The sequence below is a fragment of the Chiloscyllium punctatum genome, chromosome 7, assembly GCF_047496795.1.
Source record: "Chiloscyllium punctatum isolate Juve2018m chromosome 7, sChiPun1.3, whole genome shotgun sequence".
NCBI lineage: Eukaryota > Metazoa > Chordata > Chondrichthyes > Orectolobiformes > Hemiscylliidae > Chiloscyllium > Chiloscyllium punctatum.
Genome location: NC_092745.1, coordinates 43,172,337 through 43,196,845, shown reverse-complemented (window position 1 = coordinate 43,196,845; position 24,509 = coordinate 43,172,337). Strand labels below are relative to the sequence as shown.

At 40.8% G+C, this 24,509-nt stretch overlaps 1 protein-coding gene across 1 annotated transcript in view; it reads left to right on the top strand.

Moving 5' to 3' along the window:
- The window catches only part of imp3 (IMP U3 small nucleolar ribonucleoprotein 3), a 271,163-nt gene that overhangs the window by 11,435 nt on the left and 235,219 nt on the right, over positions 1-24,509 (top strand). Inside the window, exon 2 of the mRNA XM_072573434.1 lies at positions 2,367-2,474. Within this exon, the coding sequence (XP_072429535.1) occupies positions 2,367-2,474 (108 nt within the window). The remainder of the gene's footprint in view (positions 1-2,366; positions 2,475-24,509) is intronic.

Below are 24,509 nucleotides of genomic sequence, written 5' to 3'. Positions count from 1 at the left end.
ACCCAACCTTTGCTTCAGCACTATTTGTCTTGGTTTCGACAGTACTTCCTTATTGGCAAATTGTTTCTTTGACATTCAGTCCTGAATTAGATGAAATTTCTTCCAGTTAAAAATTGGGGTATGTTCTCCATTGCCATGTTACCAAGTTTTGGTTGCAGTCTCCAGCCAAACTAAACTATTTGCAACCGTAGTTAGAATCAACTGAGCTTTCACCTATCTAATGTTGAATCTCTGAGCCACGTGTTTGTTCTGTCCAGACTCACCTACCCCAATGCTCCCCATCTTCTATAATCTACTCCATCTCTCTCTGCATGTTTTATAATCTGGTACAAATCAACTCATGCTAACCTTAGATATAAGAATAGAAGAAAAAGGAGCAGGAGTAGGTCATCTAGCCCTTCGAGCCCACTCTGCCATTCAATAAGATCATGGCTGATCTTCTCATGGCCAGCTCTACTTACCTGCCCTCTCACCATAACCCTTAATGCCTTTTCTGGTCAAAAAATTATCTCACTTAGTTTTAAAAACATCTAATGAGGAAGCCTCAACTCCTTCACTGGGCATGGAATTCCACAGATTCATAACCCTCAGGGTGAAGAAATTCCTTCTCAATTTGGTATTAAATCTGCTTCCCCTAATTTTGAGGCTATGCCCTCTTGTTTGAATTTCACACACTAGTGGAAACATCCTCTTTACTTCTATATTATCTATTCCCTTTATAATTTAATATGTTGCTATAAATCCCCCCCATATTCTTCTAAATTCCAATGAATATAATCCCAGTCTGCTCATTGTGTCCTTATAAGCCAACCCCCTCGACTCCAGAATCAACGTAGTGAACCCCCTCTAGTGCCTGTATATCACTTCTCAAGTTAAGAGACCAAAACTGCATGCAGTACTCCAGGGGTTACCAGCACCCTTAACAGCTGCAACATAACCTCCCTGCATTTCGACTCAATCCCTTTAGCAATGAAGGACAAAATTCCATTTGCATTCTTAATTACTTGTTGCACCTGCAGACCAACCTTCTGTGATTTATGCATTAGGACACCCAGGTCCCTCTCCACAGCAGCATGGTGCAATTTTTTACCATTCAAATAATAGTCCTTTTTCCTGTTATTCCTTTTTACTTCACCTTTATTAACATTGTACTCCATCTGCCAGACCTTTGCCCACTCACTTGAACTATCCCATTGCAAAGTTTCACAGTCTTCTGCATACTTTGTTCTACCACTTATCTTAGAATCATCCGCAAACTTTGACACAGGACACGTGGTCGCCAACTCCAAATCATCTATGTAAATTATGAATAATTGCAGTCCCAGCACTGATCCCTGAGGCACACCACTAGTCACTGTTCACCAACCAGAAAAGCACTCATTTATTCCCACTGTTTGCTTCCCGTCAGTTAACCAATCTTCTGTCCATGCTAGTACATTAATCATAACACCGGGTAATAGATACAAGCTGACCCACTGTTTAGGTTGCAGAAACTAGCCCTGTCCCTCATTCAAGTATGGCACCATTCTTAAAATGTTATTTGAAAGATTATCAAATCTTATTTTAATCATTTTAAAATCCGTGATTTTGTTTTGCTGTCTCATTATTGATTCACTGCTGCAAAATGTTTCACCACAGTTTGGGGTGGGGACAGGTGAACTACAGTGTTATTGCCCTATGAACTGGAGCTGATTGTTATTTTAACAATTGCTGAGCATCATGTCTTTATAAATTGTGGCAAATTGTTTCATGAAGGCAGTTGCTTACCTCTTCATAACTGGGGTCACATAATCTTCTAGGTGGTATTTGCTTGTTAGGACACTGCCCTTTCCAGCCATAAAGTTTCTTTAAATTCTTGGAGGTAAATTTATTCTGTATCAAGCATCCAGATAAATGTAACATGACTTGAGACCTGGCAACTTCATAGAGACAACAGATTCTAGTTGAAGTGGGGCCTGGTAGAGACAGCCACTGGTGAATGAGAAAAGGAGTTGAAAGCAATTGTAAAGAACAATCACAATTCTGCTGGGGTTTTGAGAAAATGAATCCAAAAAATCCTTGACTTGTTGGATTTGCAAACAAGGTTACCGGTGCTGTCGCCATGCTGAAGGCCAGACTGGCAATTGATTTTATCTCAAACTTTCAAGACAGTAACAATAGTTTGGCATTATGGCCTACAACTTGGATTAGATGTTTTCTTAAATGTAGTTTCTTAATCGCCTGAACCCATTTTTCTAGTGGGTAGGATCTGGACAAATATTACTTTTAATCCTACCTTATTTGCCATGCATTTTGTCCAGACCAAGTGTGGAACTAGCTATTTAATGGTGAAAAATTAGATTTTCCATCTCTCTCATTTTTAACAGGTACAATAAGCTGAGTCGAGAAGTTCGAGATTTGGCTTGCAAGATCCGAGACCTTAATGAGAAAGACTCCTTCCGAGTCAAGTGTACCAGCCAACTATTGGAAAAACTGTGAGTGCTTCCAACTCTATTTAAATAAAGCAAAAGGATAATAATTTAAACTGGGAAAATTTAATCCATGAATATGTTTACAGCTGGAAACTAAGTTTTACGCATTTTAATTTACTAACGTTGTCCTATAGAAGTACATTTCCCAGTTTCATGTTGAATGCTTAAGACTTAATGTTTTTCTTTCCTCCTCTTCTAGTATCCTCAGCACACTGAGACCAGTTGTAGTAATTCAACTGTTCTATTTGAAATAAAGAAACTCCTGATAGATGAAAGATCTTACTCAAGGGCTCATGTATCACAATACACATATCCCACTAAATAATCAAATCAGCTCAAACATTCACTTTGTTGTTTGGGCAGTTTCATACTCTTTTAATTGTAAATTATCATGATTTCCATTCTCTTCATTAAGTAAGTTAGTCTGAATGTAAACGTTAAAACTTTGATTTTAGACTGCAACTTAGTCTTGTGATTTGAAAGATCCTAAACCTGTAAAACAAAAAGTCATGATGATTCAGTTGATAATTGGGAGTTGTAGCACTCCGGAGAAATGAACTTGTAATCGAGATTGATGGTTCAATGTATAACTTAACAGAGTGCTTCATTCACCATCTGAAAGGAGTGTTAAACTGAAGTCTCATCTGGTCTATTCAGAACAGTATTTCAGATGCTAAGAATTTGTAAGAACAGCTGTAATAAGATCATAATATGTAGGAGCATAATTGGGCTATTTAGCCCCTTCAGGTCTGTTCTGTTATTTGATAATGGTTGATATGTTGTTCAATCCCATTCTCCTGCCCTCTCCCCATAAACCTTGATCCCCTTACATATCAATAACCTATCTAACTCTGTCTTAAATATACTCAAATGGCTTGGCATTCACAGCCCTCTGTGGCAATGAGTTCCACAGATTAACCACCCCATGACTGAAAAAATTCCGCCTCCTCTCAATTCTAAAGGGTCATCCCTTCACTCTGAGGCTGTGCCCAGGGTTCTGATCTCTCCTACGAGTAGAGACGTCTTCTCCACATCCACTCCACCCAGGCCTCTCAGTATTCTCTTAGTTTCAATGACATCCCTCATCCTTCTAAACTCCTTTGAATACAGATCCCCAGAATCCTCAACAACTCTTTGTATGACAAGCCCTTCATTCCCAGGATCATTCTTGTAAACGTCCTTTTGACCCTCTCCAGCACCAGCACATTTTTCCTTCGATACAGTGCCTAAAACTGTTCACAAAATTCTGAATGCGGTCAGATCAGAGCCTTATACAGCCTCGACTTTACATGTCTGCTCTTGTATTCTCACTCTTTTGAAATGAATGTTAACATTACATTTCCTTCCTAACTGCCAATTGAACCTGCATGTTAACCTTAAGAGAATCCTGAAGTGGGAGTCCCTTTGAGCTTCAGATTTTGGAAGACTTTCCCCATGTAGAAAATAGTTGACACCTCTGTTCTTCCGACCAAAGTGCATAACCTCACACTTTTCTACATTGTATTTCACCTGTCACCTCTGTCTACTTTCCTAGCCAGTCCAAGTCCTTCTGCAGCCTCCCCAATTCTTCAACACTATCTGTCTCTCCATCTATCTTTGTGTCATCTGCAAACTTAGCAACAATGCCCTCAGTTTCTTTGTCCCAATGGATGATGTAATGTAAATAGTTGTTTTAGCGTTAACTCTTGCAGACCTCCACTAGTTACCGGTTAACACCCTTTATCCACACTCTCTGTCTTCTGCCAGTCAGCCAATCCTCTATCCTTGCCCCATATACCATGGGCTCTTATCCTGTTTAGCAGATGGCTGTGTGGCACGTTGTTAAAAACCTCTGGGAATGCAACTGGACTACGTCAACTCTCCTTTGTCTAATCTGCTCAAGACCTCCTCAAAGAATTCCAACAGATTTGTCAAATATGAATGCCCCTTTTAGGGTCAGCCTTATTTTAGCATGCACTTCGAAATACTCTATAATCTCATTCTTAATAACGTATTCTAAAATTTTACCAATGATGAGTTCAGGCTAACTGGCCTATCTTCTGCCTCCCTCCCTTTTTAAACAGGGTGTTACATTAGCCACTTTCCAGTCCTCTGGGACCCTCCCTGACTCCACTCTTTCCTGAAAGATCACAATCAATGCTCTTCAACTAAGTTCTTCAGAAGTCTGTGGTTTAGTCCATCTGGTCTAAATAATTTATGCACCTTCAGACTTTTCAGCTTCCCCAGCACCGCCTCCTTAGTGATGATCACTACACTCCCCTTTTATTCCCTGACTCTCTTGGAGTTCTGGTATTCTGCTGGTGTTTTCCACTGTGAAAACTGATGCAAAGTACCTATTCAGTTTTTTCTTTGTTCCTCATTACTACTTCTTCAGCCTCATTTTCCAGTGGTGCAAATCACACTCCTGCCTATCTTCTCCCTTTTACATATCTGAAATAAACCTTTTGCAATCTTCTTTTAAATGACTAGCTATCTTACACTCTTATTTCATCTTCACCTCTCTTATTACTTTTTTAATTACCTTCTGCTGGTTTTTAAAGCTTCACAATTCTCTGGCTTCCTTCTAATCTTCACCACATTGAATGTTTTGTCTTTTGTTTTTATGCCATCCCTGCCTTCTCTCATCAGCCATGGTTTTTTCACACTTTCCTTAGAATGTTTCTTCTTCCTTGAATGAATTTATGCTGTGTCTCCTGAATTACTGCCAGAAACTCCTGTCATTGCTATTCCACTGTCTTCCCTGCTATGCTTCCCTTCCTCTTCAACTCTGGCCAGCTCCTCCCTCATGGCTCAGTAGTTACCTTTACTTAATTGTCATACTGTTAAAACTGATTCCAGCTTCTTTGCCTCAAAATGTAGTTCTATCATATTATGGTCACTGCCCCCTCTAGGTTCCTTCATCTTAAGTTCCTGATTCAAATCTGCCTTGTTACAGATCACTAAATCCAGAATTGCCTGTTCCCTGGATTCATCATTGTCTTCATCCTTTTCATCAGAATTCTGTTTTGGGTCATCTTGAGGATCAAAGATATGTAAGAGGACAATTGGAGGGATGCAGTTTTCTTGGACAGATACTGGGCTGAAGATGGGGAAGGGATGGGCTGAGACAATGCACAAATTTAAAAACAAAATGATAATTTTCAAGTCAAGGCTTGAATCAATGTAGTTCACGTGCTTATTGGATAACGTTGTATTACAGTTTAGGATATGGGCAGCAGACTATTTGTATGACTTCTAAGTTAATGAATAATGTAAAATGGCATACTAGCTCGGAGTAAATTAGAATGGTCTAAAGGTAGCAAATGCATGGAAGAGGATTCCACTGGGTTGAGATGGGGTGGAGTGGGGTGATGAAACAGAGATGGGCACATTTTTAAAATGAAAACAAAAAGCAGTTGTGATTACCTGGTTCCAGGGAGCCTTCTGGTGACTCCTACATCTGAATTCCTTTCAAGTTTCCAAATAATGATCCCTGAGTCATTTATGGTTAGAAACTATGATTAACCAAATCCAGGTAACTTGCAATTGAACTCTTCTTGCTTGTTTGCCATGTTTGAAATTCATAAATCTGTTGGGGGCCGTTAACGAAATTGCAACGTTTCATTAAAATACCAAGGTTGGCGATTATCTTCAGATTAAAGTTGGGTGAGAGATTAATGGAAACATTGATTTATAACTTTCACATGGGATTTATGAGGCTCAAATAGATGTACTAAAGTCATACATAAAAATCAATAATTTTAAAGTTCAGGCAAAGTCCATGCAGTTTAAAAAAAAATCATTTATTAGTATTTTTCCATAGGAATCATAAATATCACTCCATTTTATGGCGATAAGAGGTGACTTTCTAAATGCTGTTTTACTGTTTGCTCTCTGATTTACTTCATATGAACTTTGTGAAGCTGATTAATCTTTTAATCATTAATAGCGTTTTTTGTTGTGTTTTTGAAGAAAATAATAATTTTGAGTAATGTGTCAGCTTGATATTATGATTTTACTTTTACTTCAACCAGATAGGTGTGTGTTTCAGTCGCATTTTAGGTCTTGAGCATGTTATCTAGGCTGACGCTTCAATGCAGTACTTAGTGAAAGAATGTTGCATTGACAGGGAATCTGTCATATGGATGTTTGTAGGTCTAGGCAGATGTAGAAGTTGGTTCGCACCATTCAAAGAATGGGGAGTTTTCATGATGTCCTGATAGATGCTTATTCCTCAACGGACACCACCAAAGACAATGAGTGGGTCATTCATTTTATTTGCAATTCAGAACCAAAATTTGCTTCCAGAGCAGTTATTCTACTTGGACAATAATTCATTGCCTGTAAAGTATTTGGAACATCAAAGCAAGGTTGGAGTGCAAGTTATTTCTTTCAATTGAATTTTAAAGAGCAGCATGCTGAAAGCTAGTGCTCCCAGATAAACCTGTTGGACTATAACCTGGTGTTGTGATGTTTAACAATGTAGATAAAATCCCACAGGGGGAAGGAAAATAAATAGAAATAGCAAGAATTATTCTGATTAACTAAAAAGGTAGATTTTAAATGTCTTAAAGGTAGAGAGTAACTTGTTTGATCAAAAGGAATTAGTGAGGCAATTTCAGTCCTTTGGGCTGAGGTGATGAAAGTGACATCAATCAGTGCATGAGTGCATTCAGGGAGACATTTCTGTATGTGAAAGTAGGTTACATACAGATGTATAGAGAGATTCAATTTGAAACTTGGAACCAATAAGTAAGGTGGTCTGTAGTGGATGCATTGTGCAAGTTGAGAATAATACCAGGGTAATAAGAATTTTGCTAAAGCTTAGGGAGAGTTTGGAAGCCAAGCACGAAGGCAGTGAAATAATGAAGTCTGAATGTTACAAAGATCTGATGAGAGCTTTATCTAGAAAATGGTGAGCGTAAGCAGTCTGTGATGATGAGCATGTGGTAGGAAGTCTGGAGTCAATGCCGATGCCACAAGGTTCATGATAAAAAGCTTCAGCCTTTTTTTTTCCTGAAAAAGATTGAAACTGGAGTCAGTCAAAAATATGTTAATACGGGGTCTGTTGGAATCTCTGAAGTTGTGGAGGAGTAAGATTCAGTGGCAGGTACGACTGATATATTAAACTGCTTTCATTTCAGTGCAGGAGAAGGCAGCTGAACTCAGGACATGGTTAGGAACATGGGACTGGGGTATCAAAGCAGTTACAGACATGGCTCACGAATGGACAGGGCTGGCAACTTCATGTTCCAGGATACAAATGCTATAGGAAGGGTGGATTTGGGGGGGTTGGGGTGGCGGTGGTGGGGGGGAGGGAGGAGGGGGGAAGCGTTTTTGATAAGGGATAACGTTGCAGCTGTGCTTGAGGAGGATATTCCTGGAAATACATTTAGGGAAGTTAGTTAGGTGGAACTGAGAAATAAGAAAGAGATCCTCACCTTATTGGGATTGTCCTATTGACCCTCCCAGTAGTCAGTGGGAAATGGAGAAACAGTTTTGTAAGGAGATCGTTTATCTGTATGAATAATAGGGTGGTTATGGTAGGGGATTTTAACATTATAAACATAGACTGGGACTGCTATAGTGTTAAGGATTTAGATGGAGAGGAATTTAAGTGTGTACAAGAAAATTTTCTGATTCAGTACGTGGAAGTACCTATTAGAGAATTTGCAAAACTTGACCTACTCTTGGGGAAATAAGATAGGGTAAGTGACTGAGGTGTTAGTAGGGGAGCTCTATGGGGCCAGCGACCATAATTAGATTAGTTTTTTAGATTAGTTTACTTACAGTGTGGAAACAGGCCCTTTGGCCCAACAAGTCCACACCGACCCACCGAAGCGTAACCCACCCATTCCCCTACATTTACCCCTTTACCTAACACTACGGGCAATTTAGCATGGCCAATTCACCTGACCTGCACGTCTTTGGACTGTGGGAGGAAACCGGAGCACCCGGAGGAAACCCACGCAGACACGGGGAGAATGTGCAAACTCCACACAGTCAGTCGCCTGAGTCAGGAATTGAACCCAGGTCTCTGGTGCTGTGAGGCAGCAGTGCTTACCACTGTGCCACCGTGCCGCAAGGATAGATCAGATCAAACAGTTGAAGTTCTAAATTGGAGGAAGGCTAATTTTGACAGTACTGGCAGGTGGGACTAGATTGGGTTGGGATATCTGGTCGGCATGGACGGGTTGGACCGAAGGGTCTGTTTCCATTCTGTACATCTCTACGACTTTAAATGACTAATGCGTATCTTAAAAGGTTTTTACTCAACCTGTTCAGGTATATTATGACACATATCTGGGACTTTATGGCCCAGAGATAGGAACACAACCACTTCACCACAAAAGTCTGAATGTATGCTGTATGAGTTTTCACAGAAACTGCTGTCCCATTGTTATCTTGCCATCTGAAACCATCCCAAATTCAAGAGCAATTAGTAAGGGTGAAATTGCGAACTTGCCATTTTCCTTGCTTAATGGCGCAATTTTGGTTCCACTTTGTGGTATTTCTACCCTAAATCTCTGGATGCTTACCATCTCTTGTCTTCAGTTAGCCCACTTTTTCCTTAAAACTTCATTTTATCCGACTCCATTCTATGTAAAGTATCTTCAGATGTTTTATTGTGCTTTAGAATCTGTACAAATATGTTTTTTTGTGTGACTTAGCTGGACAGAAAGGGAAAAATTATCACATTTTATAGTGTGGCTGTCTCTTGCTGCTGTGGTTATACATCAATCATGTTGTGTAATTTGTACTCTGTCAGACATGCTCCTGCACATACATCAATCTTCCTCTATCCTTTCTGCTGGGTTCTCTTTGAGTTGTAAGAGGAGAAAGTGAGGACTGCAGATGCTGGAGATCAGAGCTGAAAATGTGTTGCTGGAAAAGTGCAGCAAGTCAGGCAGCATCCAAGGAGCAGGAGAATCGACGTTTCGGGCATAAGCCCTTCTTTCCTGAAGAAGGGTTTATGCCCGAAACGTCGATTCTCCTGCTCCTTGGATGCTGCCCGACCTGCTGCACTTTTCCAGCAACTCATTTTCAGCTCTTTGAGTTGTGTTCCGTCTTGTGCTATGAACTGTACCGCTGATAAAATGAGTAAGAAAGTCTGGCTCAGTATTCTTTCTTGTTTTGAAGCTGTTGTGTGAGAATGTTATTTCTATTTTGTGGAATTTGAACAAAGCTTTGTTCTATCTTAAATTGCCTTAGTTAACTACTGTTGTTTACCTTGAATGCTTCCCGTAAAGTGCTATAAACATTTAATTATTTGCATACTGAATGCATTTCATTGTTTATGGTCTGATTTTAGGATTGCCATTGTATGGTGAAGCTTTGTGCAACAATTTAAATTCTGGAGTTGAAAAGATCTTGTTGTTGATTTTGGGGATTAATGGGGTGGAAAAATGGAACAGAGATGCATAAACTTTCTTCATCTTAAGTGTGGTGTCCTCTTATACTGTGTCTTCAGCTGTATTAATGTGTTTTTTTAAATACTGCCATCACCAGCACTATAGATGTGCCTACACCATATGGACTGTAGTAGTTTAAGAAATGGCTCACTATCACCTTCTCAGGAGCAATTGTGGATGATTAATAATTGCCCGCCTTGCACTTCCATGATCAAAAAGACTCACAGTCCCCACCCTCTAACCACTTTCTTCTGGCATCATCAGTCCTTGCAACACTAGATGTGATCCAGGTCTACAGTGTCTAGCCAGATTTTAGGGTTCAATCTGTGATTTGTGCTGAGTTAGCTTATATGGCCTTTTGCTTTACATAAAATAATAGAGTCAGACAGCACAGAAACTGACCCTTTGAACCAACTCACCCATGCTGACGAAGTTTCACAAACTGAGCTAGGCCCAATTGTCAGCATTTGGCCCATATCCCTCTTAAACCTTCCTTATTCATGTCCGTGTCCAAATGTCTTTTAAATGTTGTAAATGTACCCGCATCTACCACTTCCTCTGGAAGTTCATTCCACATAAAGACCACCCTCTGTGTGAAAAGGTTACCCCTCAGGTCCCTTTTAAATCTTCCTCCTCTCACCTTAAAAATATCCTCCCTAATTTTGAACTCCCCTGGCCTGGGGAAAGGACCTTTGCTATTCACCTTACCTATGCCCTTTATGATTTTATGGACCTCTACAAGGTTACACCTTAACATCCTACACTCTAATGAAAAATGTTCCAACCTATCCAGCCTCTCCTTTTGGCCCATCAACATCCTGATAATGTTTTTCTGAACCCTATCCGATTTAATCTTTCTACAGCAACATTTTGTCTTGGTATCATCTCTGAGTTAGGGAAGGGAGATCATTTGGCATAACATTGATTTTCTGTTTTTATTTCATATCTTTTTAAAGATGACATAGTGTTAGCTTAGAACCCAATCCTCACTAAATTTCAAAATGAAAGATAGGGGACAATTTGTTTGATCACACGAAAAGCTTGTTTGTCAAGAAACTTCTTCAATGAAAGGGCTCTTTTGCTTTATGCACATTGAATCTTATGCTGTAAAAGATCTGGGTATCAGTGCTTCAGAGAGCAAGGAACCAGTCTTGCCAGTCATTATCATATCTTTTGATCACAAGTAATTGTTACAGTGCTGAATTTGAATGTTGTATGAAACTAGAGACATTTAATTTAGTTGCCTTAACTACTTTTGAAACAAAGACCATGTTGCTAGTATTTGGAGCTCTCCTCGTCCGTACCTGCCTTTCTCCCACCTGAGTATTATGAAAATGAAAACCAAACAGTTGAAGCCAGAAGAGTTGCTTCCCAGGAGATAGCAAGAAAAGTTTTCTTAACTGTAGAGAGTGGTATGATTTGTAATGATGTGATTCCTACAATAAAACAGGGACAGCATTTCAAAAGTATTGGATGTGAAGTGCTTTGGGGTGTCCAAAGATCATAAAAAGCACAAAATAATTACTATTGCTGTCTTTACTCTTTTTCTTTTTTTGTGATTCACAAATAGTCTCTGGGATGGGATTTATTAAGATTTGGGAATAAATTATGTATTTGGGTTGTGTTAATTCATGACAAAAACAAAAATGGCTGGCAAAACTCAGACTTGAAACATTAACTCTGCTTTCTTCTCACGATGCTGCCAGACCTGCTGAGTTTCCCCAGCCATTTCTGTTTTTGTTTCAGACCTCCAGCAACCAAGTGTTTTTTTTTGTTTTATTTTGTGTTAATTCATACTTGGCAGTCACTGTACTCAAACATCTAAGACTATAATTTATTTATCATGTCCTCTTTGGGTATTACTTTGTCTTCAATTATAATGTGAACCATTTGTAGAATTGTCTGCAAGTTCTCTTGAAAGTACGAAGTAAAAAATTGTTTTTAGAGTCATAGAGATGTCCATGCCGACCAGATATCCCAACCCAATCCAGTCCCACCTGCCAGCACCTGGCCCATATCCCTCCAAACCCTTCCTGTTCATGTACCCATCCAGATGCCTTTTAAATGTTGCAATTGTACTAGCCTCCACCACTTCCTCTGGCAGCTCATTCCATATACGTACCTCCCTCTGCGTGAAAACATTGCCCCTTAGGTCTCTTTTATATCTTTCCCCTCTCCCCCTAAACCTATGCCCTCTAGTTCAGGACTCCCCCACCCCAGGGAAAAGTCTTTGCTATTTATCCTATCCATGCCCCTCATGATTTTATAAATCTCTATAAGGTCACCCCTCAGCCTCTGATGTTCCAGGGAAAACAGCCCAGCCTATTCAGCCTCTCCCTATTGCTCAAATCCTTCAGCCCTGGCAACATCCTTGTAAATCTTTTCTGAACCCTTGCAAGTTTCACAACATCTTTCCGATAGGAAGGAGACCAGAATTTTTTGACCGAAACATTTGTCTCTTCAACATCCTGTTTTGTATTAGTGATGAAGCTTTTTGTTCAAAAGAAACAAGAACTTGTACAGTTAGATTAGCCATAATATAAATCCTTGTGGAAGACTGAGTCATTGAAGACCCTGGAGGTTGCCAGCATCATCACTCTCAGCCAACTCGCTCAAATTGCATGCTTCAGCTTCTGTGAGTTATGATCGCAAGTAAGACTCGCCATTTGCTGAGCACACCAAGATTTGCTTTCCATAAACCCCATCTTATGCATTAATGGAAAATCAGTAAATATAACAAATGGTAAGTGAGTTTTAAATGCGATAAAAAATAACTAGATTTCATTTTCAGTAAGAATGCCATACCTCATGATTGAATTTTTCTGTATATTGGTTCTGAGCATTTTTTGAAATGAATATCACTATTGAAAGTGGTAAAAATGTTTTTCTTCTTTTCTGCCAAAGATCTATTTAGTTTCTAACAAGTGCATGAATGATTATTTTTAAGTAGGATGCACCTCACTTCTGCCCGTTAAACTGTGGCTTAAGAATTGTTAAGCCATTCACCAGTTGAAAACTGTGCACTGAGAAATTGAAGGATTCAGCACATTCTGCTGATGTGAAGTTGTTACACATACAGAAGTCCAATACAATGTGGGTAATGATTGTACATTGGCTTCAAGTCAGAATAATGACTAAATTGCGCCAGATGATTTGATACTTTTACTCCCATGAGTTGATTGTGTCAAACATTCCTTCATTTGCAGGTATATAGGATAGTGAAGAAGTTTGGTATGCTTGCCAGCTTTGACAAAGGGTCAATTAGACTCGAAACGTCAGCCCTTTTCTCTCCTTACAGATGCTGCCAGACCTGCTGAGATTTTCCAGCACTTTCTCTTTGGTTTCAGATTCCAGCATCCGCAGTAATTTGCTTTTATATTATATGGTATGCTTGCCTTTATTGGTCAGTGCATTGAGTACAGGAGTTGGGAGGTCATGTTGCAGCTGCACAGGACATTGGTTTGGCCACTTTGGGAGTATTGCGTGAAATTCTGGTCTCCCTCCTTTCTGAAGGACGTTGTGAAACTTGAAAGGTTCAGAAAATATTTCCAAGGATGTTGCCAGGATTGGAGGAATTGAGCTGTAGAGAGAGGCTGAATGAGCTGGGATTATTTTCTTTGGAATGTCGCAGGCTGAGGGATTTCCTTTATAGAGATTTATAAAATCATGAGTGGCATGGATAAGATGAAGAGACAAGATTTTTTCCCTGGGGTGGGGGAGTTCAAAACTAGAGGGCATAGGTTGAAGGTGAGAGGGAAAAGGTTCAAAAGGGACCTAAGGGGCAATGCTTTCACACAGAGGATGGTGCATGTTTGGAATGAGCTACCAGAGGAACTGGTAGAAGCTAGTACAATTACAACATTTAAAAGGCATCTGGATGGGTATATGAATAGGAAGGGATTAGAGGGATATGATCCAAATGTTGGTAAATGGGATTAGATTTATTTAGGATATCTGGTTGGCATGAATGAATTGGACTGAAGGGTCTGTTTCCATGCTGTACATCTCTATGACTCTCTGATTCTACTTCAAAAATGCTTCATGGTTGGATTCATGAAAATGGTGTTTAGAATTTTTAAAGCTATTGTTCTCATTATAAACATGCAGTTCTGATTTGGATATTGATTCCATTATTGACAGAACAAACTGATTCTACAGTGTGCCCTGGGAGAAATGATTTTGGAGTTGTCAAGAAGTTGGTGGATGTTTTGTGGAAGAATTAGTGAAAGATTTCTGGTAGATTGGTATAAATACTGGATCCAGCACCTATTGTGTATTTGCAAAATGGATGTGGGGCCAAATCGTGTCCTATTGTCTAGTTCAGGAATTCCTTCTGGAGTCACAGATGTACAGCATGGAAACAGACGGAAGTCCAACTCATCCATGCCAACCAGATATTCTAAATTAATCTAGTCCCATATGCAGCACTTGGTCCATATCCCTCGAAACCCTTCCGATTTCTTCGCCCATCTGGATGCCTTTTAAATGTTGTAATTGTATCAGTCTCCTCCAGGTGAAGGAGGCGGGGAGGAGAGGAAGGTCTGGGTGGAATGAAGTTGAGGGTGGGGAGATTTTGAAGCTGGTGAACTCTATGTTGGGGCCATTGGGCTGTAAGCTTCTGAAGCAGAATATAAGTGTTGTTCCTCCAGTTTGTGTGTGGCCTCATTTGGACAGTGGAAGAGGCCCAGGATGGACGTGTCACCAAGGGGGTGTGAGGGGGAGTTGAAATGGCTGGTAGCCAGAAGGTGATGTTGAGGAGCGTACAGGGTGGAGATGCTCCACGGGCCGATCGCTGGGTCTGCATTCGGTCTCTCCAAATGTAGAGGAGACCACATCGGGAGTAGCAGATGCAATACACCAGGATAGAAGAAGTGCAAGTGCACCTCTGCCGGATTTGGAATGATTGCTTGGGGTCTTGGATGTGAATGAGAGGGGATTTTAGGTACAGGTGTTGGACATCCTGTGGTTGCAGGGAAAGGTGCCAGGTGTGGAGGAGAGGTTGGTGGGGAGTGTGGAACTGATGAGGGAGCTGTAGAGTGAACGGTCCCTATAGAAAGCAAATAGGGGTGTGGATGGAAATGTCTTTTTGGTGGTGGGGTCTGACTGCAGGTGGCGAAAGTGGTCTAGGATGATGTGATGGATTTGGAGCCTGGTGGGGTGGTATGTGAGGAGCAAGGGGACTTTATCCTTATTGTAGTTGAGATGAGGGATTTTGAAGGCAGAGTTGTGGGAATTGGAAGAGATATGGTTGAGGACATTATTGCTCATGGAAGTAGGAGGAAATCTGGGATGTCCTGGAGTGGAATCCCTCATCCTGGGAGCAGATGTGGCAGAAGAATTGGGAAGATGGGATCGCATTTTTGTGGGAGGGCAGGTGAGTGGAGGTGTAGTCGAGGTAGCTGTAGGAGTTGATGGGTTTGAAATGGATGTCGGTCCTAGGCCGGTTACTGGTGATGGGGACGGACAGGTCCAGAAGGGGGAGGAAGGTGTCAGAGATAGTTCAGGTGAATTTAAGATCGGGATGGAAGTTGTGGAAATTGAACTGTTCGAGCTCATAGGAGTATGAGATAGTGCTGATACAGTCATCACTGTAGCAGAGGAAAAGGTGAGGGATGGTGCCAGTGTAGCAGCAGAAGAGGCACTGTTCCAGTATCCAACGAAGAGGCAGGCATAGCTCAGACACTGCTTTGGTTTCTGGAAAGTGGAAGGAGTCAAAGGAAAAATTGTTTGAGGATGAGGACTAGTTTCGCCAAGCAAATGAGCATTTTGGTGGAGGGGACTGGTTGGGCCTGCGGGAGATGAAGAAATGGAGGGCTGTGAGGCCCTCTTCATGGGCAGTACAGTTGATAGACTGTACTGAGGAGTGAACATGAGGAGTTGGGGGTAGGGGAATTGAAAGTCTTGGAAAAGGTGGAGGGTGTGGGTTGTGTCCTAAACATAGGTGGAGACTTCCTGGACCAAAGGGGAGAGGACGGAGTCGAGACAAGAAGCGATGAGTTCAGTGGGGCAGGAGCAGGCAGAGACAAAGGGTTGATCGGGGCAGTCAGGTTTATGGATTTTGGGTATGAGGTAGAAACAGGCAGTGTGGGGTTGGGAACTATCAGGTTGGAGGCTGTCGGTGGAAGATCGCTTGAGGTGGTGAGATTTTTGATGGTCTGGGAGATGATGATTTGTTGATCAGAGATGGGGTCATAATTAAGGGGATAGTCGGATGAGGTATCAGAGATGTAGAGATCTTTTTTGTTCCATATTAGCTGAAAGACAGCCAAGAATCTGATTTGTGACTGGTATTTCATTACATATTCACTTTCAGTTGAATAAAACATAACTCTGTTGGTTTTTATGAAGCATACATTTAATAACATTGACTACAGTACAGTCATGACAATGTTGCAGAAACATTGTTTTACCATGGCTTTGAAATAATTGTAAACAAAAAAAGTAGGCTGTTTCAGTTGACCTGTTTCTATATGAATGTTTATTTTGAATGCGCTTCAAGATTTTTTGCGTCAATAGATTATGAAACCTGGATGTATTGTAACTTCTGACTTACGTGGGTCACAGAAATTTAAATAAAAATTGCTGTTATGATACAGTAGTTTCGTACTTTGAGGAAAGGAGGCCTGAGTCCAGATGCACTGTTACTGTGAACAACTTGTTCCATCATTGGCTTGTATGGTGTAATGGTGCTATTTCTAAGCACTAAATGGAATGTGTATCCTCCAGTCAATGACGTTATTTGAAGACCTTTTCAATGGACCAGCTTTACACCAGAATATGTTTGATTTCTGAGTCAGTTATTAATGTTTTAGGTTTTGGTTTTGTGTTAGCATCATTCTCGCCCAACTTCAGGCTTTATGCAGTACTGTTCCAAAATTACTGGCAGTCCTCTCGTCCCCTGGTGAATAACCATTACCTTATTTTGCTTTTCTCCTTTAATTAATATTAGTAGGTTACTAGACAGTGAAATGTTTTTGGGTAGACAGATGTGGGTACTGCAGATGCTGGAGATTAGAGTCAAGATTAGAATGGTGCTGGAAAAGCACAGCAGGTCAGGCAGCACCCAAGGAGCAGGAAAATCGATGTTTCGGGCAAAAGTCCTTTATCAGGCATTCCCAGCCAATTAACCCCCATCAGTCTACTCTCCATCATCAGTGAAATAATTGAAGGTGTCATCAACATTGCTGTTAAGAAGCACTTGCTTAGCAATACCTGCTCACTGATGGCAGAGCCACTCAGCTCCTGACCTCATTCAAGTCTTAGTTCAAACATGGGCAACAGAGCTGAATTCCAGAGATGAGATGAGAGTTACTGGCCTTGATATCAAGACCATATTGTAAGTATGGCACCAAGGAGCCCGAGCAAAAATGAAGTCAATGGGAATCATGGGGAAAGCTCTCTATTGATTGTGTTGTCTTGTTTCCCACCCCTCAGTTGAAGCAAGACGCTAAGAGACGCAGTGTAGTTTTACTTCCTTCAATTTTATTCCGAGCCCTGGAGGGAGAGAGAATGATTGCCCGTGTGCACAGAGACATGAGTTCACGGTCTTCTCTGGAATAGTAGTTTCTCAATGAACTACATAGTCATTTTACAGGGAGGACCATCTACATAAGGCGACATACATATTGATTGGGTGACCGTTACAATCAGCGAGTGTCAATAGCGAAGATGAAGCCATCTGTTGTTACACAATGAATGTTCTTCACCTTATTAACTGGATTCATACAATGGATATTTTTCCACTTTGTTAGCTGACTTTGCATACTGAATGCTTCCAATATTGTTAAATGGCTCTACATAATGACTGCTTTTCCACCTTGATAATCCATTACCCTTGCCTCCAGCACCCCATTGGTAACTGTAGCTTCTTTTCTGGTCTGTGTCATGTTCAGCTGAACCTGTTGTTTCACAAAACTCAGAACTTAATTCTTTCCTTGCCTGCTTATACTCTTTACGCATTCTCATTTGGAGTCATAACTGACACAAAGGAAAGTGGTTGTGCTTGTCAGAAGTCAGTTATCTCAGTTCCAGGAAGTCTCTGCAAGAGTTTCTCAGGGAATATCCTCAGCCGAACCATCGTCAACTGCTTCATCAACACCATACCTCTATCATAAGATCGGAAGTGGGAATGTTTGCAGATGTTTGCTGATTGATTGATTGTGCAATATTCAGTACCATTTGTGTTATTTCAGACACTGAAATAGTTCATATCCATATAGAGCAAGATCTGGACAAATCCAGGCTTGGGCTGATAAGTGGTAAGTAGCATTGACGCCCCGTAAGTGTGAGGAAATAAACACCTCCAACAAGTGAGAAACTAACCCCTTGATATTCAGCAGCATTACCATCACTGAATCACTCACTATTAAAATTCTGGTGGTTACTATAGACCAGAAACTTGTCTGGACCAGCCATAAATATTGAGTCTGCAGGATCAGGATTGAGCTAGGAATTCTGCCTGTATCAGTAATTTGACCAGTAACTAACTTCTGTGGTCTTAATGCCTGTTCACGATTTATAAGCACAAGTCAGGAGTTGATAGAATACGTGTCACTTGCTTGAATGAATGTAGTTCCAACAATAATCAAGAGGCTTGACACCAACCAGTTTGATTGGCACTACATCTACAAATATACACTCTCTCAATCACCAGTTCAATGACAACAATGTGTAGATAGCACATAAGATGCACTGCAGATGATTGGTAGCCCATCCACCAACTTAATAACATCCACTAGCTTCATCACAGCACGTATTGGCAGTGGTGCACACTATCTTCAAGATGCAATGCAGTAACTCATCAAGGCTCCTCCAAAGTGCGACTTCTGTCACCTAGAAGGACAAGAGCAGCAGATGCATGTGAAGATCACGACCTGCAAGTTCACATCCAAGCCATATCCCATCTGGACTTGGAGCTATATCATCATTTCTTCACTGTCCGTACACCCTAAGGATTGTGGCTTTTCAAGGAAAAAGCTAACTATAACTTTTCCAGGGATGAGTAAATGCTGGTTTTTCCAACATCCACTAAACCCTATGAACAAAAAAAACCTGATAATCAGACCTGGAAAGTGGATGAAATATACAGAAATATATATAATAGGTTGATGGAATGGGCAGGAAACAGGCAGATGGAGTTCAGTTCTGATAAATATGAAGTAATGCATTTAGGGTGGTCAAACATTAAAATAGAATATGCAATTATGGGAATATACTGAGGGGTTGATGAAATGAAAGATCTTGGCATGCAAGTGCAGAGGTCCATAAAAGTAGCAGTACAAGTAGATATGGTTGTAAAGAAGACATATGGAATGCTCTCCGTTGGCACAGAGATGTAGAATACAAAAGTAGGGATAGAATAAACTGTACAAGACATTGGTGAGGCCACAACTGGAGAATTGTGTGCAGTTTTGGTCACCATGTTACAGAAAGGACGTAATTACTTTGAAATGAATGCAGAGAAGTTTTACCAGAATGTTGCCAGGGCTGCAGAATTGTAGCTGGGTGGAGAGATTTGGAGAGGTTGGGGTACTTTTTGTTGGAACAAAGGAGGCTGAGGAATGACTTGACTGAAATATACAAAATTGTGAGTAGGGATTGATTAGATTAACCTGTTTTCCTTGACAAATAGTTCAAATACCAAGGGTCGTAGATTCAAGGTAAGTGGCAGAATGATGAGAGGGGACATAAGGAGAAATGTTTTTAAATGGAGAGTGGTGAGTGGAAGCAGACACCTTAAACTCTTTTTTTAAAAAGTACCTGGATTCGCACCTTAAGTGCTGTAAGCTGCAGGGCTATGTACCATGTGCAGGAGGATGGGATTAGAAATGGTTTCTCGGTGTCTTTGTGTTGGCAAAAACAAAGTGGGCCAATTGGCCTATCATTTCAATAGTTCTATCGTGTCAAACCACCTAATCTCACCAGGGTTGCAAGTTTGAACTGCATTCCAAATCAGAATGAAGACTATTATTATCTTTACAAAGATGATGGATAAAGAGTTGAGTGAATGTTGCTGTTAATGATATTGTCAGGTTCTATGCAAATTATTATCAGGGTCTACTTGTCACATTGTTTGGTTGTGCAACAGTGCTACCTCAAGCAGGCAACCTTTTAAAAGGATTTAGTAATTCATTGGTTAAATGCTGGTTTTTCCCCCTCTAAACTTAAGTTCAAACCCAGTCTATACTGAAAAGATAAAATGCTGTCTGCTGCCTCTCTCTTTATTCTTTGTTTGAATACCGTAGTGGTCTGTCTGTCCAAATAACACCATTCCTTCTCTCCAGCCTTGCGATCTCTCTCTTCAGTCTCTTCCTATCCTCCTTGGCCCACTCCTCATTCTGTTTTGCTCTTTCTCCACAGTGCGCACTGAGACTTACTCAATGTACTGCTGCTGATTTGTAGCGCTCTGAACTACCACTTCCCCTGAAATTAGCTCAGAACCCAGATCAGGAGTTCAGCAACAGACAGTGTCATGTCACTGGGTTGTCTTGTGGGGACAACCAGGTCCTTTTGTAGCACTTTACATTCCACAGACAATTTGTGTTGCCAGATGGGGGAGTCTGAAAATTGTCCACTAGTACCTGGCAACGTTAACAGCACTGACACACTTTACCTGAATCAGAGCAAAATTGACTTTAATTTGCCTGATGCTACAATTTGCTACTTCTTGTTAAACTTTGATGGGAGAATGAAGAAATCCCACTGGTATTCTTGTGCAGCAGTGAATGAGTTAAGTTTAAGACCCATCCCAAGGTGAAATTGAGACACTAATATATGTCCAGGTCACACAGTCAAGTGAACAGCTGTAAGCTTACCAATAGATAAAAGATGTTTATTCTTGTTTTTCTCCCACTATTGCTGTTTACTTTCTCCAATCACAGCTGTCAGAACTATACATAGAATCCATGCCATAAATGTATGATTTATATCTTAACAATGGGAAAACAATATATGTGTTCTGTAGTTTGTAAAAACTCCATTATTTATTGTGAAGATCTTTAGAGTTGTGAACAGAAACTGACGTGATAGTGGTCCTTTTATTGCCCATTTTGTTTTATTGATGTCCAATTGTCTTTTCTCTATCTCATGGGAAATCTGTGAACCAGGAGTTGAAATATTGATGCTACTTGCAAGCCTGAAGATGTGATGTACAACTGTGTACAAAGTAATCTCATAATGTTTAGAAATTTGCTAAATTATTGCAGTACACATTACTGACCTGTCCCAGTCTTTTACAGACACACTCTATTGCTGTTCATAACCTGTTTACCATAAAATTGCCTTCACTTTTGAACACCATTATTATGTTAAGTTGTGTTGAAATATTGGTGCAGTAGGCACAGGTTGTGAACAGCTAGGAAATGTGCAATGTGATTATTGCAGGAGTATCTTCTCTTATAAGGTATTTTAAAAACGATAAATAGAATTCTAAGTTGCACAGTAGGTTTGTATTCATCTTAAGGAATTGAATTTCAGTTCATTGTAGATCAATGAAGGGGTTTGCCCTGCATTGCATTTATGTCATAGAGTCATAGAGATGTACATCATGGACAGAGACCCTTTGGTCCAATTCGTCCATGCCACTAGATATCCTAACCTAATCTAGTCCCATTTGCCAGCACTTGGTTCCAAATCCCTCTAATCGCTTCCTATTCATATACCCATCCAGATGTCTTTTAAATGTTGCAATTGTACAACTTCGTTTGGCAGCTCATTTCATACACTCACTAACCTCTGTGTGAAAATGCTGTCCCTTAGCTCCCTTTTAAAATTTTCCCCTCTCACCCTAAAGCTATGCCTTCTAGTTCTGGACTTCCCTACCCCAGGGAAAAGATCTTGTATTTACCCTATCTATGCTCCTCATGATTTTATATACCGCTATAAGGTCACCCCAAGCCTTCGACACTGTAAGGAAAACAGCTCCAGCCTATTCAGCCTCTCCCTATTGCTCAAATTCTCCAACCCTGGCAACATCCTTGTAAATATTTTCTGACCCCTTTCAGGTTTCACAACATCCTTCTGATAGGACAGAGACCAGAATTACACACAATATTGCAAAAATAGCCTAACTAATGTCCATTATATAAAAGTGCTTGGAAATCGCTTCTTGTATTTGAAATGGTCATGAGTATAGTAGACGTGAATATTGCAGGATATATAGAAAACTAATTGACATATTTTTCGGATGCTCAAAAGCACAGATTTTCAAATTGATCTCTGAAGACTTGAGGTCTGAGAACTCATGAAATTTCTGTATAATCTTCGTGCAGATACTCTCAAATTCTGTTTGTCTTCAGTGATGTTAGACAAAGGATCTCCCCTTCATCACTACATGCTGGTACAGCACAGAACTTTCACAACATTTCTGTCAAACTGTCAGCACCACTTCAGTATTGTCAAATCTCAGGATCGTTGTCAGTGGCACAGGTGGTACCCATAATGTGAAGAAGCTGGTGTTGGGTTGGGATGGATAAAGTCAGAAGTCACGCAATACTAGGTTAAAGTCCAGCTGGTTTATTTGAAATCACAAGTTTTCTGAGGGTTGCTCCTTTGTCAGGTGAAGTCACGGGAAGCACACAGGTACAGAATTTATTGGCAGAGAGATCATTGCAAGGTAATTACGAGTATCAAAGGATAGTGCAAATTGTGTGAGTGGAATGTCGACAGGCTAATAACAAGTCTTTGCAAGTGTAAAATGGTGTGAGTAAAGTGTCACACCAAAGTGAGGGGGTGACCTGTGATCCGATTCATTAAGACAGAGAGATAATTACAAAGATTCAAAAATAAGATGGTGCTAGAGACAAACCAAATAGCTGAAATTACTGAAATAACATGAAGGGTATAAGAGTCGCGTGACAAAGGTTGAACAAAAGTAACAAGTAATCCAAACAAGTAATCTGCAAACTAATTAACATAGTGATGGTGTCAAAACAGAACAGTATGGTGGCGTTACATAAGATCATTTTGAGGCTGTCTTCATGGAAATGGACCTTGGCGTTAAGTTTCTGCTCAACGATTCTGAGTTGTTGCACATTTCAGTGGCTGCCTTGGAGGACCCTTACTTGAAGACTGGAGGCTAAATTTCCTTGATGCTAAAGTGTTTCCCAACTGGAAGGGATCTCTCCTGCCTGGTGATTGTTGTGCGGTGTCCATTCATCTGTTGTCATGGTGTCTGTATGGTCTCGCCTTGGGGCATCTTTGCCTGCAGCTTTTGAGATAAATAACATTGGCCAAGTCACATGAGTACCTACTGTGTATGTGGTGGTGGTTTTCCCACGTGTGATGGTAGTATCCGTGTTGATGATCTGGCATGCCTTGCAGGTGATGCCATAGCAGGCTTGTGTGGTGCTGTGGTCGCTGTTCTCCTGAAGGCTGGATAGTTGGCTGCAAACGATGGTCTGTTTGAGGTTTTGCGGTTATTTGAAAGCGAGATGCCCCTGGCAAGATGTTTGTCATCATCGATGACATGTTGAAGGTTGCGAAGAACATGGTCTAGTTTATTCACTCTGGAGAAGTACTGGATGACAAAAGGTACTCCATCGGTCATATTCTGTGTCGATCTTCTGAGGAGATCATTGTGGTTTTTGGCTGTGGCACGTTGGACCTGGTGATTAATGAGGTAAAAACAATGACTGCAGATGCTGAAAATCAAATACTGGATTAGTGGTGCTGGAAGAGCACAGCAGTTCAGGCAGCATCCAACGAGCAGCGAAATCAACGTTTCGGGCAAAAGCCGTTGATTTTGCTGCTCGTTGGATGCTGCCTGAGCTGGTGATTAATGAGTTGAGTATCGTATCCCGTTCTTATGAAAGTGTCTTTCAGCACCTGTAGGTGTCCGTCACATTCATCCTCATCTGAGCAGATCCTGGGTATATGGAGGACTTGTCCATAGGGGATTGCTTCTTTAACATGTTGAGAGTGGAATCTAGAGAGGTGAAGCATTGAGTTATCTGTGGGCTTGCAGTAGAGTGAAGCACTGAGGTGTCTGTCCTTGATGGAGATGCATGTGTTCAAGAATGAGACTGATTCTGAAGGGTAGTTCATGCTAAGTCTGTTGGTAGGATGAAACTTGTTGGCATCGTCATGTAATCGTTTCAGTGATTCCTTGCCATGAGTCCAAAGGAAAAAAATGTTGTCGATGGTGTGCAGCAAAGAAGTCTGGCTCGAACTTGTGAATGAAAATGTTGGTGTGTTGGTCCTAAAATTTAGTTCCCATGGCTAATCAGTTTATCTCGATTAAGAGCTGGTTGTGATCTAGGACGAAGTGGATGCATTGTAGGATGGCATTTAGAAATTGTCAGTTGTTGTAGAGTATTGAGGCTGTTGCAGTAATGCTGTCACCATAAGGGATGCTTGGGTAGAGTGCTGTAGTGTCCATTGTCATGAGAAATGTTCCCGGTTTGACTAGTCCATGGCTGCTGAGTTTCTGTAAGAAATCTGTAGTGTTACCAGAGAAGTTAGGTGTTCCTTGTACAATGGGTTTCAAGATGCCCTCAGCACAGCCAGAGAGATTCCCACACAGAGTCCAATGTCAGACTTACCTTGGACGACTCTTTAGAATCAGTCTTATTCTTGGACACACGTCTCCATCAAGGATGGACACCTCAGTACTTCAATCTACTGCAAGCCCACGGATCACCTCATAAAG